The following is an 18,258-nucleotide window of genomic DNA, read 5'->3' as shown; positions in this document are numbered from 1 at the left end:
TTTTTAAAAAGTAATTGAGGATAGGTAATGTTAGAGTAGGTTGGCGCAACAGCTGACCAGTGAAAATGTGTTCATCGATTACTTCATTTTCGAGTTCATAACAATCATGTAAAAATTTCATTTACATTCTAAGAATCTTGTTTAAATACACCATGTTTAAGTACATCAAAGTCATTTATATATACTGATGTACTGATTCATTTTGTTGATGATTTTTAATTTATCAAACGTATAGTATGCACGTATATCTATACAAAAAGTTTATACAAAATTAAATCTTCGGTACAAATTACTAGTACTACACGATTTTGTATTTTATGCTAATTGAATAAATATACATTAGAATGACTATGGACTTTTCACAAAAAAAAACTAAGTTATTCTTAGATCATGCAATTGCGGGCGCTGCCAGTGGATTTATAACGAGATTGCTATGTCAACCTTTGGATGTCATAAAAATTAGATTCCAAGTAAATCAGTTTACATAATAAGATAATATTTTAATATATTTTTCTACAATCTTGCAATTAATAAATTCTTTTGTATTACAGTTGCAAGTTGAACCAATTTCAAGGTATCACGTTAGCAAATATAAATCTATATCACAAGCTGTTCTGTTAATTTTAAGAGAAGAAGGATCTACCGCCTTATGGAAGGGTCACATACCTGCACAATTAATTTCAATTACCTATGGAATGAGTCAGGTATCAAATAAAATTTATTCAATCACATTTAGTCGCAGCTAATGTATTAAATTTATGTATAGGCCAACAGTTTCCAGCAGATGGGAAATGTCATTATATTACTCAGATAAAAAATCTTTACAAATAAAGATCCAATATATAGAGCATAACAAGTGGAACTTCAGTGGATAGGGAGTGGATAGGGAACACAATGAAAAAACAATGAAAAAAGTTCATCTATTTTAAATTTATAGCCATTACATCTTTGTTAAAGTTATAGGCATTTTTGTATTTCAATAACCCTGCTTATCTTCGTAGAATACTGGAAATGGGTATCCCCAGTTTATATGTAAGTCTGCAGTCGTTTCAAAAAATTTCTCACTCTTTCAAAAATCCAGGTGTACGGCAAATTGTGTACATACACATAATATTCTTCCATACATTTGAAAAAATTGAACTGTTGTTGATTGAAAAATAGTATATAGATTGTCTGCAGATGGATTAATGGATGTTATGAAAATTAACTATTTTATCTCTGAACGTAGTTTCGTCAGTAAATAAGAATTTTATTAACTTACAATATACAAAGTTACAATATAAACTGAAAAACAGATTGACAAAGATTGTGCTAAATTTATATATAGGTCGAAAACTTTTGGTAGCCATAATTTCAAGTTTTATTATATATGTTTTTAATTATATATCACTTGTATGTACAGTTTTATTCCTATAATGTGTTCCTGAAAATGCTGCAACGAGTTCCACAAATTGAGGAATGGCATCACATGACGCATTTTGTCGCCGGTGCTGGTGCTGGCTGTGTAGGGACAATCATTTCGTTTCCTTTTGACACTATGAGAACTAGATTAGTAGCTCAATCGAATAATCATCGGGTATACAACGGAATATTACATTCTTGCAGGTAAGTTATAAAAAATTTAATTTTTCAATTAATCAGTACTGCTGATGATCTTAACTCATTGTCAGTGTTTTACTGACTAGCATAAAAAATTAACTTTATAAAAATATTTTTACATTTGAGTGACATGTATGTGTTTTATCTCTTTTTTCAGTTCAATTCTTCGACAAGAATCACCGAGGGTCTTCTTTTTCGGTTTGTTACCAACTTTATTGCAAATTGCTCCTCAAACTGGCCTGCAATTTACATTCTATGAATTATTCAAGGGTCTCTATAAGAGATACATCTCTGATACCGATATCGGTTTCCATAATTCCATGTTATCTGGTAGCGCCGCTGGATTCGTAGCGAAAACGATTGTGTATCCTTTCGATCTCGCTAAAAAGAGATTGCAGATACAAGGTTTCCAACACGGTCGTAAAGAATTCGGTAAATTTTTCCAATGCAATGGATTACTGGACTGCTTGAAAGTGACGGTAAAAGAAGAGGGTGTGCAAGGTCTATTCAAAGGTTTAGTGCCGAGTCAAATAAAAGCTGCTACTACTACAGCTTTGCATTTTACTACATATGAACAGGTTTTATTACTATTAAAGATGTTGCGGTAATAGAAATTCAAATAAAGAGGACAAATAATAATGTATAAACAGAATATATATATACACACACACATATATACATATATAATAATTATTTATAAACGTTGTTTGAAAATATTTATTTATACCTTTGAAAGACTGATTTTTAATTGATATAATTATACAGTATACTCTTAAATAAATTATACATTTTTTGTATTATGTACATATATAAATCATTGCAAAACTAAATTACACAGGTTTACTTTCGACTGAGGAATAAATATATCACAATTATGATTATTAGGAATTTCTCATTGTATATCATATAACAGCGTTAAGAATTTACTTTTCCATATTCTGCAGGCATTTCTTCGGGATTTCCCTCCAAAACAGCTATAATATTTTTCGCTGTGATACAAGCCATTTCATTTCTAGTTTCTATGGTTGCACTTCCGATATGAGGTAAAACCACTAAAAGAACACAAAATGCAAATTGATATTTATCGCATATTTAACATCCTATATAGAATCTGATAAGCTAAATAAGTGAATATTCAGATTGAAAAAACCTATATATTTGTAATTATTAAGATATTTATCAATAACAACAAAGAAAATAGCATATTAAGAAGTTAAATATTTTGTATCAAATATAAATATGTAATCTGATACAAATAATTGCGAAAAAAGTTATTCACTTCAAATGTCATAGAAACAGTCATATTTTCATTCGTTTTCTTATCACATCTCTCTGCATTGATATACGTACCACAATTTTCTAACTCTAAAAGTTCATGATTTAGTGGTAGCGGTTCTGGTGTTGTAACGTCTACGCCAGCTGCTGCAATTGTATGATTCTTTAAAGCATCAATTAGCGCTTGTTGATCTACTACATCCCCGCGGCTACCGTTCACAAATATAGCTGTTTTCTTCATTTGATGGAAAGCCAAAGAATTAAACATATATCTAGTTTGTGGTGTCAATGCCACAGTTACTATGACAAAGTCACTATTCTGGAGTAACGTGGAAAAATCAACTTTTTCACCACCAAACTCAGATGCTTCTTCTTTGACAGTTCTGTTAAAATACAATATCTTGGCAACATTGAAACTCTTAAGTATTTCAGCGACTCTGAAGCCAATTCTACCTAAACCGACAATTCCTACTACTTTCTCTGCCAGCCCTGTGCCACACATCCATACAGGCGACCAGGATGTCCATTCACCTCTGTAATAAACATAATAAACATAATAATATTCAGTTTCAAATATTGTGCTATTTTATGATACATCTTTAAATCCATAAAACATATAACAATACTTTTTGTGTTGATGTTAAAGAAACATTTGGAACTCATTAAAGTTTTTTGTTATTAGTTTTAGAAGTTTAAAAATTGTCATCTACATAAAAATAAACACAGTACATTAATTAGCCTACATGAATAGAAGAAAGTTGTAAAAAATAAGATTATAAAACATAAAATTATTCTAAATGAGACTAATATTACATCTCTGTCGTATAACGAATTTTTCAAATGTGTTAATTGACTGCAGAACAGAGAAGTTCTCAGATCTCTCTATTCTATAATCAATCAACAGATTTGAAAATTTGTCATACAACAAAAACAGACAAATATAATATTGATCTTACACTATTTACAAGTTAGGAAAATGTCCCAAAGTCATCAAAACCTATATGTTCCATATACTTGTATGCATACCTGTAAATTGCTAAGTTTGCATGCACCACATTTCTTGATGTGGCTAATAAAAGAGCTATAATCAGCTCGGCAGTGCTCTCAGTCAGGACATTCGGAGTATAACCAATTTTGATGTTTCTTCTTTGCAAACTACTTATGTCTATATGATCTAAGCCCACCGACATAGATGCCACAACTTTCAACTGTGAGCCTGCATAGTCTAAAACCTCGTTATCTATCTTATCCGTTAGCACGCAGAATACAGCGTCTACTCCACAGATTTTAGCCAATAATTCAATACGAGGTATTGGTTCAGGTTTGTCCCATATTATAAGATGGTATCTATAAATGACAAAACATGTATTAAAGGTACTTAAATTAAATTTAATTATAAACATGTATTGCATTTGAAATATGTATTTATATTATTGAACTTGTTACAGATTTGTCTTTGGCATGACATCAAGTTAGGCTGGCACAAAATTACATAATATAAAGAAATTAAGCAGATATATCATATTAACAAAGAAGCAATACATAAATAAAAAAAATGACAATAATTTAAATATTTAAAATGCAAGTCTCACCGTTTACGCAGCAAGCTTAAGCCTGCATTAGGTATATCTGGCCGTGTAATTAGGATTTTGGGTTTACTCATTTCGACAGCATTCGCATCATTCGATATCAAGACTCTTGGATAATCACAGATCGTCCAACCGATTCTCTTTGTATGAAGGATTCTCTCGCTTTGTTTGATGAGACGAACAGCGTTCGCGAATACCATTATTTATTAGCATTTACCTACGACATGCCGGGATTGGACGAATAGTCGCGTGATACGTCGATGAGCTAATCCCCACTAACTAACTCCACTCTTCAGTTATAATTTTCAAAATTTTCTAGAGATAGCTAACGGATTAAACAGATAGAAGAAATGCGTGCAATATGGCGAATTGGCGAGCACGCATGAACAAAATAATTAGTGCGTATATCGTTGCGATTAAAGAATTTGCACAATCTGAGATAACAGGTCAAGATAAATGTGCGTATAATTCTTTCAAATCTTTTTTTGTAATTTTGTACATTTATGTATTTTCATGTCTAGAATATTATTTATTCCGAGAAGGAAAATCGTTGCTTAAATTCTATTTTTTTTAATTTCAAAAACTTTTTATGTTTATTGCTCTTTATGTCGGTATGTTAGAAAATGATAATTTAATGAATTCTTTGATTATTCTCTAAAAACACTCTAAATTATTTTATTTTCCCTTCTCTATCGTTTTATTATTTTTAAAATTAAGAGTCCTTCATTTTTTTATACGATTTTCTTATATAATTTAAATTATAGCAGAGAATAGTTTGTGATTCAAAATGCTGAATAGTAGCGGATTTATATTTCTGAGCTATGTGATTCTTTTTCTTCTTTCAGGCTTGTAACTTTCGGATCTAATCCAGTATCATGTGTTCTAATTTTGAATTTCACAGGATTTTAGTACTATATAGATCTCGTAGAAATTAGGATTAATAAAGTGTATATAAAAAAAACATTTTATTTATACAATTTTCTTTTTAATACAGTTACTAACATATTACGGCCTAATACGATTGATTGACTAATAGATATAAACGACTTTATTAATAATATATTAATAATATATTATCTTTGCAAAAATAATACTTCATTCGTGTATTACAAAACACAACAATATATTACATTTATAAATAACACTAAATAGAGCTCCTAAATTAAATAATCTATACGTGTCAATATACAAATGCCTCGCTATCTTCTAAATGATCAGACTGCTTCGTGTCTTCTTGATTGCTCATAGCAGCCGTGACTGTATTTTTCATCAGCATTGCCACCGTCATAGGACCTACGCCGCCGGGAACTGGAGTGATATATCCGGCAACGTCCTTCACGTCGTAATCCACGTCTCCCACCAGACGATATTTGCCGTCTGCAGTCTTCACCCTAGTGATACCCACATCAATTATACAAGCGCCTGGTTTTATCATCTCTTTAGTAATCAAGCCAGGAACTCCGGCCGCGACTACGATCAAATCCGCCAACTTCGTGTACTTTTCTAGCTCCATATGAGGTGTGTAACGATGGCAGATTGTCGTTGTCATGTCCATCGCACCCGTTTCACCTGTAGAAAATGAGATGTACAATTAGTTTGGAAAATTAAAAGATAAAAATATAAAAAATTGGCAAAATTCATGTAGTTATGTTATTTCTTATTCATTAAAAGCAAATAAATTACTATGAAAATAAAGAAAGTCATTATAAAGAAAAATCAAATATTTCATCAGAAATAAAAGACTTAATTGTTAATAAGTCAAATAATGATCGTTCGATACTTCTAGTTAATACTTTAATCTCTACGAGAGTTTTCTTATTAAAGAACAAAAATTGATGAAGAAGCTGCGAACTGACAGAAATAAAGAAAATGAATTAAATGTCTCGAGATATATAGGCATTCTGATATTACGAAATAAAACAATTGTGAGAATTTAGATAATGTTACAAATAGTGATACGATTTAAAAGTCTGTGACGTCAGAATTTGTTATCTCGATACGACTTTAATACAACTATATTTTTTGTTGTCAAATTGATAGTAGGTCAATCACCTTTGCCATCGGCGTGAAGTAATAGCGCGATAGGCAGTCCGACATGTTTTGATCTGCCCACAACTACGGCATTCTTTCCGAAAGTCTCGATTTTGCTTCTAAGTATTAATTCTTTAACAGCTAAGGCGGTGGCTGGCACAATACTGTTGTTGTCCAGTGTCAGATTACCAAGATTTTCCAAGTGAAAACCGTCCACATCCTTTTTTGGAATTATCGCTTGACATACTTCTCTCTCATTTATGCTTTTCGGCAGCGGTAATTGTACTAAAACACCATCAACAGATGGATCTCTGTTGAGACTGTCAATTTCCTTAAGAAGTTCTGCTTGCGTTATGTTTTCTCCCAAATGAATAGTATAACTCTCAATTCCTGGTAATTAACAAAGAAGATTAGCAATACGAGTCCTAAGCAAAAATCTGTTATGTATCTGTTTGTTGAGGATAAAAATAAAATTACCTATAGATTTTGCTGCTTTCATTTTTCTACCAACGTACGCTTTGCTGGATGGATGATTTCCCACTAATATCGCGACCAGCTTTGGCCTTTTCTTTCCAGCATTTGTACAAGTATCTATAACCACCTTTAATTCTTGTTGAATTTGTTCTGCTATTTTTGTTCCGTCTATGATCACAGCTTCTTGTCTGCAAATATCAAGATTCATAATTTAAAAGCAGCGGAAAATAATTTTTTTGAATATATATTCTATTTTTAATATTTTTTATTATTACTATATAAAATTAATAAAATTAAATATATTGGCAAAAAAATCTTCATAAAAATTGAAGATAAAAATGGAACTACCTTTCGATTTTGATGTTTACATTTTTCTACTTTTAATGTGTATTTATAATATTTTTTGTTTGATATTTATAAATTCTATATATATTGATATTTGTTACAATAGATATTCTTCATATCATTCATTTATATATTGTATTACAAAAATGATAGTACTAAAAAACAAAGTTTTCCAGAAAATAAGTTTAAATGTTTTGAATCATTAAACATTTTATAATATTAATTTTGAAACGTAATTTTGATGTAATAACATGATTGTAGAAATAAAAAATGCTCTTTAAATTATATTGGTTTTTTTTTCATTCCAAAATAATTCTTTTTTTTATGTTTCCATTTTTCTTTTATGTTTCTATTCTATTTTTGGAAAAAAATTTTGAAAAATTTTTTTGAGTTTGACAGTTTTTGAGTTACATTATTGTTGTAGCAAGTGAGTGGTATATATTAGGATATGTTATTACAATTTATTATACACTCTCTGCCTGCAAATTAAAATAACTGTCCACGTGAGTCTCTGACAGAAAAATACCATTCTCAAGCTAATTCTACAATCTTGTGCTTTTTGTTTTCTGTTTCTTGCTGTTTGTCTTTTATCTTATTAATCAAAAAGGCAAGAGAGACAAACAGCAAGAAACAGGAAACAAAGAGCACATTGTAGAATTAGCCTCATACTCACCGGACTTTTGACAAATGCAGCTTTCTCCCAAACTTCTGTGACACGACGGAGAAGACATTCCTCCAGGAGAACATTGTTGCTGTTGCTTCGTAGAATTCACACGCTGATCTGAATCAATCTGAGATCGATGTGCTATCGCATGCCGCCAAAAGATGCCGGCGACGAGGAATCCCTCGCTGCAGGGGGCTTGTGAAATCCCCGACAACAACTCGAGGAGGTTCGTGCGTATGCGATAACGCACTACGTCCGGACAAACAGCTGACGTCGTTTGCGATAACCGCTAATTCGCAGGGGGTCGATATCACTGCAGTTGTGAAATCGATTGATGAAATCGAGTCGGTTGTCGAAGGAGACCGCGAGTGAAAGGCGAGAACTATTAAACCTGCTAGAGCACCCGTACAACCAGTTTCACCTTCTACAGGGCAGATCCTGGAAAAACCGGAACCGGTCAGATTCCACAACTGGCGGGTCCGTGAAATCCATGCTCATGATTGAATTCATCGAATGGAACATTATGCGTGTTACGTCATTAACGAGATATTATAAAATAAAGCTAGACTAGTTCCAAACAAATTTTCATTGTTCTCAAGTAAACTTGGTTGGATTGGGAATAATTGAAAAATACAGACATTATTACGACTGTTGGATATATGAGATGTGAATTTCTCGACTGTCGATATAAATTATAGTTATTACAAGATTGTGCCATATATTTCAAGAATTTACATAAAAAAATGTGTACATATTGTTTATATTAAATTTACTCAAATATTTTTTATATAGACAATACACAAGCAATATAAAATATGTAAATTATAATAATATAGTATGCGATTGTTAATATATCTGACTTTTATTAATGTACACAATTTAGGCAATATAGGCTTCGATGATTCTGATAAATTTTTGTTTATACATGTAAATAACAAGTAAAACATATGTATAATTTACATTATATACATGTAGATGTAGATTGTTATTATTATTTTACGTGTAAACGCACAACTCTGATTTCTAATGCAATATTCATTATTAATACGGGACAGAAAATAAAGCTTGCATATTTGCGACACAATAATATTATTATTAATGATATTATATTATTTGTATTTTTTGTAATTATTTCTATAGATGAAGAAAATGACAAATCGATGTTATCGGCAGAGAGGCAAATTTTTGTTGGAATAATTTCAAATGGCAAAGAAGATGGCTCCACGAATCCATTGATTTCGGTGTGTATTAGCAGATTGTATACAGTTGGAGATATATAAATAATAAAATAATGAATTATTTATTTGCTTTTAATCCGTTTCATCTTTGATTCTTATTGAAAATGTATTAGCTGTGTACGAATGTTGTCATTCTACATATCATACGCAAAATTAATTTCCATATGAATGATAATCTTCATAAGCATATAATATTATACATTTAAATATTATACATTTTAAATATTATAAAATTCATGTTCATTATAAAATTAATTTTGCTAATTTTATTTACACGCTTACACTACAGTTCTTTTTTAGTAAATTGGTATCCATGTATATCCAATTTAAAATAATTATTAATAAAGTTGCTTTTTTTTATTTTTATTTGCTGTTCTTTGAAAATATTTTTTCAAGACTTTTTTAGGAATTATTAATGTTACAATATTTCAATCTCTCATACGATAACATCGAAATTTCATAAACATACAATCAGCTTATAATATCTCTTGTCCTCCGAAATTATAGAAGACGTTGGCTGCGTGCAGTAAAAAAAATAACTTTGCAACTGTAAAATTCTTTAATGTAATTGGCTTATACATTTGGATTCAATAAGATACTAAAGGTAAAATTAATCATTAATGAATTTTACAATAGTTGTCTTTTCTGTTAAACGTAGCCCATATTAGGCTAATTCTACAATGAGCTCTTTGTTTCCCATTTCTTGCTGTTTGTCTCTGTTTGTCTCTTGTCTTTTTGGTCAATAAGAGAAAATAAAAAGCACATTGTAGAATTAGTCTAAAAATCGTTTAAGGCAAAAACAATTAACGCCTGTTTTTTCAATAATTCGATAACGGTGTCGTCGATCGTCACGTTTAATATCAAACTTGCAGGTCGCGCATTAAGAAAATGCGTTCTCGCGGAATGAGATAATGCGCTCAAGCGATTATGTAAAATTATTGGTAACTTTTGGGATCCGGAAAAGAGACGCCAGCCTCGGCGACGAAGTATATAATATTACGTTGGAACTGTATTAAGAACATGAAATATGACTGAGCGTACCGGCGCGCCGGCCGTATTATTACTCCGATCCATCGTGTCATAACTATTATAACGTGGCTCGCATAGTAAATATTAAACACCGAGCCTGGTCCGAGCATTATACGCTCGCGTATCGCGAAACTTGACGTAGCACAAAATCCAGATTAAAGAAACGGAAAACGTTTATTTCCTTGTTTATAAAAGAAGAGGCAAATTTGGAAAATTTGACATATAATAACGTAATTTAATATTTTATCAATAAATAATTTACCATTTATTGAAGCTATGCATTTATTTACTTATTATTTATTAGAAATAACGTAATATTGTATTATTAAATATAATTTATTATCTATTGAAATTATATATTTATCCATTCATTATTTATTATAGAAACAATTTAATATTTTGTTATTTAAAATAATAAAATCTGTTAGGCACACTGCTCCATCATTATTATACTGTACTATATGGCGATAGGATTAGTGAAACGCGCCGCGCGTGGAGTGTCTTCGTTACAATTTCGCAACAATGCACTGTCACCACTTTGTTTCAAAACAGCGGTCTATCGATTATTGTTAACTATTTTGAGGATGGGATACCGGACAATTTTAGCAGATCTGCCCACAGTGCGGCCAAATATTTAGTTAGCCGCAAGGTTTGGCGCATACTTTCCGATATTATAAGCCAGGCTTGAGTTGCCTCGACGTGCGACCATTGATCAAATAGTTGATCTTAGTTGTGATCAAAATGCTGGTATGTGTTAACGCGTGTTTATTGCTAAGTCTTGCTTGTTAAAATTTCAAATCGATTGCAATACGGCCAAAATACTTGACGTTGCGAAATGGGAAAACATTTCTGATATATGAGATAAAAAAAGTACTTTAAACGCACACACATATATATATATATTGAATTATAATTTATGTAGACATCACTTGTCCATTTTTAAACGTTTTATTATTGGACGAAAAGTTTGTTAAAATAAAAAGCTGAAAATGTAGTTATAGATATAGATATAAAAATAATTTTATTAGATCATTAAAATAATTAATGGTTAATTTAAAATAAAATAAAGGCTCGATCCAATTACTAAAATATCTAAATTTTTTATAGCATTGTCCATTAATTATGCTTAAGTGTCATGTATAATTATATATTTTGACAGTTCAACAAAATCATTTTCAGATCTGTATCTAGTTAAATTTGGATTCTTCAGCAAAATCGTTTTATGTGTAAAATATAATAAAGTATGATTAGAACATCGAAAATAATTTAAGTGCAAATTCAAACATCAAATATTAATGCACATTACGAATAAGGTAAATTATATTAATTATATAAAACATCTGCTCTCGTAAATATTTAACAGGAAGAGAGAAGTGGGGTGGGGGAGAAAGATGCAACTATGTCACGCAGTTCAGCTATTTTAGTCGGTGGTGATTAATTCCGGCGAGTTTTTTTCGTGTGTGTCCATGCAGCTTGAATTTCCTAAATTCACGAGCTGGTTTTGAGCCCGTCCAGAATTCCTCGCCGCTCAACACTTTAACAATTCGGCGCCCGCCATAACTGCACGTAACTATGATAATTATGCGTCTCTTTAGCAGCGTCGTTTCCCGTAAACCCGCGTCTCCTCCGCGATTATTCGTGTTTCGAGTTGTCATTCCATTTTCCGCGGCACGTAAGAACGTCGCGCTTTCTTTTCTCCTTCTTTTTCTTTTCTTCTTTTTACTTCGTTTTTCTTCGCGAGTGGAATTACTCCCGATATTTCAGACGACGTCGACGAGATCGGAGCACCGCGCGAGAACTGCATTATGCAAAAAAATATGCGCCCGTTGAATGAATAAATATGTATTCTTGTCTCGTATGTACTACCCCTCGCCCTTTGTCCTTTACCCTTCGCCCGGTAAGCTTCGCGACAGAGCTCATACATAATTTATCGTCCGAAGAATCTGGGCGCTCTCGGCGATAAAACGGTTGCCATAATCGGTACATACATCGTTATCGCTATTGACACAGCAGGCTCGTGCGAGTACGTCTAAATTCGGCACCTTTGCTCTATATTCTACTTTTGTCTATGTAGATCGTTCTACGTCTTCTTTTAAATAGGACAGTATTTGATTTGAATATTAATAAGTTAAAATATAAATTTTGCAATAAATTTTTTGCTGTGTTCAACCCAGGAATAATCATTTGAAGTATTTCTACAACTCAGCTACAAAAATGAATTGTTTGAAATATTGTTTTGTACGTAAATTATTTTAACATATCTTTCTTTTTTAATAATTATTCTTTACGAATCTTTAAATATGTAATTCCATCGAAAATCCGCAATAAAAAATATATTATATTAATTAAAATCTTTATTAAAAATTTGTTTACTGTATCATAATAACTTACAATTGATTAAATTGGCTTTAACTGAAGACATATTATTAAGATATATTTGTATGTTATAATATTACAGTACGCTATTAAATAGAGTGTTCTGTATTGTGTTATCATACTTCGTCATTGCGACAGTCGGTTGTTGCAATGTTCATTGCTATTTTTATATCACGTATCCAGGGGGGGTCTTGATAAACTCTGGGAGGGAAAAAATTGCGCAGATATGAATAACCTTGTTCGGAATATCGGCCGTAACGAGAAGTTATGACGTAAAACTAGTCGTCGACATCTCTGAAAACAACAGCGGTGTTGACGATTGACGTCAGTGGGTCACGCATTGGCTTGTCCCGAGTCAACTTTTGCAATGGATATTTGCTTGCACATACAGACGACGCTGACACCGCGGTTATTTTGATTGAAATCGTGCGTGACTATCGTAGTATCGTTGCAACACATGCAGCGATTGATCCTAGTTTTTATATCATTTGCGTTCGATAATACCATTTAGCGCTTAATTACCGTAAATATCCATTCGTTAAGAGCGATTCAGCAATTCTTGAAAATTTATGTGTAACGAGAGAAAATGTCTCAATATAAAGTAATTTTAATAAACAGATATGACACCACACTATTAAATACATTGTACTTATAGTTTACGAGATTTTGCACAAGCGAGTAGATATATATGGAGGCTATTTTTAATTTTCAACTGTTTGTTAATTCTACACAGAGAGAATTTTCTTTTACAATTCATCTCGAAAATATGGTAGTTGTGATACAATACAATATTTTAAAGATTTTTACCATGCACTTTACTAAAATTGATCAAACTTATTTTATACTTTATTGTAGTTTTATTAATGAATGAGAGAGATTTACATTAAAATTCTTTGAAATACAATGTTGTCTTACGACTATCGTATTTTCAAGGTAAATTCTAAAAAAAAATTCTCCCCGTGTGACATGTACTTATTTTAGTTAATTAAATTAAGGATATATTGAGTAAAAACAGTGACAACTAGGAACAATTAGAAATAACTCAAATTGGATATAAATTGATATTTTTTTTTCATTACGTTTTTTTCTCTAGATTATATATGCTGTCTCGAAAATCTTTTTTTTCCTGCAGCTATCACGCGCTAACTCTTGATATTATTTCCGATTTCACGCGCATATTAATAAAGCGGCGGTTTATTACGGAATTCCGTCGGCTATTGATTGCCACTTGCAGTGCGCAGTTAATTAAGCTTTTAATTTAATGTAAGCGGCGGCGGCGGCGGCGGCGGTGGCGGGCACGTAAATTCTACGATTTCTCATCGAGAATGTCGGTCGTGTTTCGCGATTCTCGTGGAAATCTGGATTTGCGGCCGGCGATTTCCATCAGAATCTGGACTGGCGGCTGACCGCATTTGCGGTGTTACTACTTGCCGAGAACATGGATCCGCTGGACCTTGGGTAGCCATTACCGATACCAAAATATATGTAATATCGGTGAAAGGTGTCAACCAAAAGATTATCTTTTGAGTATGTGAATTAATGTAATTGTTTAATCTTACTATCTGGACTATGCACGAGTCTGACATTCAGTAAGTCGTTTCAGAACTTCAAACTAGTTTCAAGTTCAATTAATTTAATTGTGGGCAGACGTACCGAATTTCTACAATTAAATTAATGTTTGTACAAAATTACATGAATACTTACGCATGTGCTTGATGTACTGCACAAAGAAATGTATATAGAAATTTTTTTCTTGATAAGAATCGTATACATGAATACATTTCTAGATATATCGTGATGCACATACATGATATTAATACAATGACCACTATAAAATGCAGTGTATATTACAGTTAAGAGAAAACGATGTCACATTAAAAATAAAAAAGTAAAATATACCGCGTTGTTGTGTTGTGCAATGTAGTCACATCATCATGCACGATAAACGCAACTTTGTACAAATTTAAATAAAATTATTTGATTTTGTATAAAAATATATTGTACATGATTAGTTTTTTTTGATTAATTAATGGAAGGAAATTATGATACAACAAAGAAACAATTAATTTTTCTTTAAATAGCAAGTCGAGATTGTAAAGTAAATCTTTCTTGCGAAACTTGTTTGAGGAGAGCTTATTTGCTTTTGAAAAAGTTATCTTTTGTAATTCTTATGTCTTTTATTAATTATTTCCCTTTTTATTATTTATTAATATTTTTTATTTATATTTTGCACGTGATTGACAGTTTACTCTGTATATATGATATTTCATTTTCTCGATTAAAGAACACTCTAAAAATATGAGAATTTAACACTATGATTTAAAACTCATGGCGTTAAATCCACACTGATGTTTATATCAGCAATACGGTGAGAATTATATTTAACACCAATGGCGTTAAAACCATCACGCACATTTTGTAAAGTGCAGGATTCTACCAGTTTTTGTTTAACGTTAGCTACAATTTAGTTGCTGAAAAATGAAAAGCGTTTAAAAAGCACATTTATTTTTGCATTTACTTTGCAATGAATGACACTCGCCAAAATTGTAATGACATTGGAATGGAGGAAAAAAAAGTCTCGCACAGATTTGTACTAGAAAAAAGCAAATTTATATTTAAGCGATGGGTTTTATCTTTCGCGTTAAGAAATCGCTGTTCCATCAGCAAGACGATTTTATCGTCGGTAAATCCGCGCTTGACGTCGCGCGTCGCGGCTGTAATAATTAAAATATTATTTCGTGATAAAAAAAAAAGGGAGGAAAATGGAGCGATAAGCGTAACGAGCCCATCGTGGACGTAAAAGCGTTTCCATTTAATTACAATCGATCGTAGCCGGGATCGCCTTCGGCATCGGCCTCCGGGGGAGGAGGGCAGGGAGAGCGGTTTTATCGGCGGTCAGCCACGGTGGTTCGTACATCGGCGTTAAAACCACCACTCAAATTTGCAGAACTTTTTATTTGCCCCGCTCTCGCCGCGAGCATGTTCGTTCCAACCTCTTATCGGCCATTCTTTTCGGAGGAGCTTAAAATTTCAGAAAGCTTTTCTTCCTGTCCACCACTCCGTTCTTCGCTTCTCCTTTTCCTTTCGCCGCCATGGATCTTTCTTTCGCGTCATTTGGTTAAGAGATTTTTTTCATTTGGGTTCTCGGTGGTTCTCCATGGTCCCCGTGAGGGCAACCAACAGAAAATGTTTGATCTACTTGATGCAGTCCCTTCAAATGCTCCCTCAATTCTTGGTTTCTCTTTTCGAACGCCTGGTCTCTCATCCGACTGCCTCTTGTTAGCTCGAATTTCGATCTTGCCGGTATTTCCTACTTTACTGCGTTTCGCGACCTGCCTTTGCAGCCTTTGAGCGATTGTAAATGCAAATGGTAGTGGTCCATTCTGCAGAAATCATCGAATAGTACGCGAGATCAAATTTTACCTGATAAAGGAGAATTTTTAATCGCATAAAAACACTTATTTCCAAAAGATAATCGAGGGCTTATACGAAAAGGACGATTTTGCTGACGTATCTAAAATTTAACTAGATACAGATATAAAAATGATTTTGTTAGATCATAAAATAATTATGGAGAATAATGAAACTAATTGTTAAAATATCCAAACTTTTTGAAATATTGCTCATCATATTTTCCTACGTAATTTTTATCAAAATTATTTTCAGATCTGTATTTAAATTATTAGAGACTAGCAAAATCATTTTGTCCATGTTCTGCAACAGTGGATTAATTCACATTTTGTAACAACGGAAAAAATAAACTGTGTCATGCATTTATTGTTTTTTTTTATGAAAGTTTGTGTTATTTATGACAGACAATCTTTCTAAAGATTGCCGAATAAACGGATAAAATCGCGATGTTTAAGATAACTTTAAGATATCTTTCCGTGTTCTTTGTGAAATATTTTAAAGACTTTTCTTAAAAAATTCTTGAAGATATCTTAAAGCTATCTTATACGTCAATTTTGCTCATTGGATAACTAAAAAAAATATGACGAAAATTTCAAAATGGTAGAGAAATTTTTGTCTCAGTTTTTTATTAGGAATAACACTACATGATTAGTAGGCGTTACATCTTGTATAATATTTCAGTTACATCTTGTATAATGAATTACAATTAAAATGTTCGATTTTTTTATCTGTTGAAAATGGCTAAAAATCTGTAGCCGAAACGTCCAAAGAACATACGTGATCAAAGTAATAATTGTACGTGATTAAAGTAAATTTATTGCTGATACTTTGCGTACAGTTGACTCCTAGTGCCCCTTTAACGTTTCGATTAAATTCTAAAAATTTAACTAGATACACACAGATTTGAAACTAATTTCGTTGGGCCATCAAAATAATTATTTAGAAAACTCAAGTATAATGAGCAATGTTGCAAAAAGTTTTGACATTCTAATAATCTGTTTCAGCGTCCTCCGTAATTAATTTATGATGAAAAAAATTTATGAGACAGTTTTTGCAAAATATGAGTCAGCTCACTGTTGCGATAAGCCCTTTAATTGAAAATTTATAAATAATCGATATTAATAGGGAGAACGTAATTAAAAGATTATCCAGGAAATTCCATGTTACGATAGATTTAGAAACAAACCCGATAGATTTTCACCCCGCGGTTGTGCTCTGGCTTCCGTTCACCGTTCCCCGCGGCTTCCCGCCATTTCTTGCGAATGCTCGTTTGTCATTTTTTGAGCAAAGTTCATTGCTTCCCGGACCATCGGACGTGAGCTATAAAAAATGCAGGAAAAAGAAGGTGGGAGGTGAGAAGAAGGTAGGAGAAACACTTTGAAGCGGGGCAAAACTTTGGAGCCGGCGTTATTGATGTCTTCGGTAGACGTGTGCAAGTGAAGGAGGGGACGGTGATAGGCGGTGGAAAGTGGGATCGGTCGAGGGGTAATCCTGAGAGCAGCCTGAAAGGCTAAATGAGAAATACTTTCCGATCGGGCATCAGCCGCAGCAGTAGCAGAGTAGCAGCCGCCCCAAAGACTCGCTGGCGAAGCTTAAGACTTCATATAACGCTCCTGATCCTCGACATCTCAGTCCGGCGTTGAGATTTCGACGCTTTTATTACGTAACTGTCGATTTTCTCTCGTCTCTCAAAATCCTTTTTAAATTGTAATCTTCGTTTGTGCTTACGCACACAAATCACCGTGTGATCCAGGGAGACAAAAGTACTCCGTGCCAAAATATATGATGAATAACTTCAGCTAAGCTTTCTAAAGCTTTATGGATTTAATATCGAACTCATCAAGAAAGAGATAAACGTTATTGCTAACACGTATCCGTACTTTTTTCCACGCGATTACTTAGAGTTAATCGATTTCTACGCATAATGGGCTTTCCACAATAAGCCGTTAGTTTCCACTCATATAACACTAATGATAAGTCATAAATTAATTAACTATTAAGTCATAATCATTAATCTTGGAAAATTTACATCTAGAATAAGTCATATTAGACTATGTCATAAATATTTCAAACAATCAGAAGGATGGTAGCTCTCAAGGCAAACAAGACAGTATGGCTTGTATTCAAAGTCAAGTCTTATATTTAAGTGCAGTCTTCAGATATCACGAACAATGTACAGAGCAATATTAAGACATTATATACTTAAGATAATCTTGAAATAAGAACA

The 18,258-nt window shown here is 32.5% G+C and overlaps 3 protein-coding genes across 4 annotated transcripts; 1 reads left to right on the top strand and 2 right to left on the bottom strand.

Annotated features, from left to right (window-relative positions):
• Positions 1 to 34: 34 nt before the first annotated feature.
• On the top strand, positions 35 to 2,480 carry LOC105152168 (mitochondrial thiamine pyrophosphate carrier). Its single transcript, XM_011066285.2, has 4 exons — positions 35 to 470; positions 552 to 704; positions 1,403 to 1,605; positions 1,757 to 2,480. Exons 1-4 carry the CDS (start codon positions 345 to 347, stop codon positions 2,205 to 2,207), a joined length of 933 nt encoding a protein of 310 aa, XP_011064587.1. The 5' UTR covers positions 35 to 344; the 3' UTR covers positions 2,208 to 2,480.
• LOC105152166 (glyoxylate reductase/hydroxypyruvate reductase) lies at positions 2,303 to 4,923 on the bottom strand. The gene is made up of 4 exons (XM_011066282.2): positions 4,467 to 4,923; positions 3,901 to 4,221; positions 2,950 to 3,407; positions 2,303 to 2,651 (listed from the first exon to the last, which is right to left on the bottom strand). Exons 1-4 carry the CDS (start codon positions 4,661 to 4,663, stop codon positions 2,515 to 2,517), a joined length of 1,113 nt encoding a protein of 370 aa, XP_011064584.1. The 5' UTR covers positions 4,664 to 4,923; the 3' UTR covers positions 2,303 to 2,514.
• Positions 4,924 to 5,409: 486 nt separating this feature from the next.
• LOC105152165 (NAD-dependent methylenetetrahydrofolate dehydrogenase) lies at positions 5,410 to 8,604 on the bottom strand. Of its 2 annotated transcripts, XM_011066281.2 has the most exons (5): positions 8,369 to 8,604; positions 7,987 to 8,290; positions 6,972 to 7,156; positions 6,516 to 6,884; positions 5,410 to 6,032 (listed from the first exon to the last, which is right to left on the bottom strand). In XM_011066281.2, the coding sequence occupies exons 2-5, from the start codon at positions 8,058 to 8,060 to the stop codon at positions 5,644 to 5,646; spliced, it is 1,017 nt and encodes a 338-aa protein (XP_011064583.1). In that variant the 5' UTR covers positions 8,061 to 8,290; positions 8,369 to 8,604; the 3' UTR covers positions 5,410 to 5,643. The 2 variants fall into 2 exon arrangements, with proteins under 2 accessions (XP_011064583.1, XP_011064582.1); XM_011066280.2 differs by having other exon boundaries at positions 7,987 to 8,604.
• Between the last annotated feature and the right edge of the window lie 9,654 nt (positions 8,605 to 18,258).

Source organism: Acromyrmex echinatior, chromosome 14, assembly GCF_024713525.1.
Source record: "Acromyrmex echinatior isolate Ae372 chromosome 14, ASM2471352v2, whole genome shotgun sequence".
NCBI classification, from domain to species: domain Eukaryota; kingdom Metazoa; phylum Arthropoda; class Insecta; order Hymenoptera; family Formicidae; genus Acromyrmex; species Acromyrmex echinatior.
This window is presented reverse-complemented; position numbering and strand designations above follow the sequence as displayed.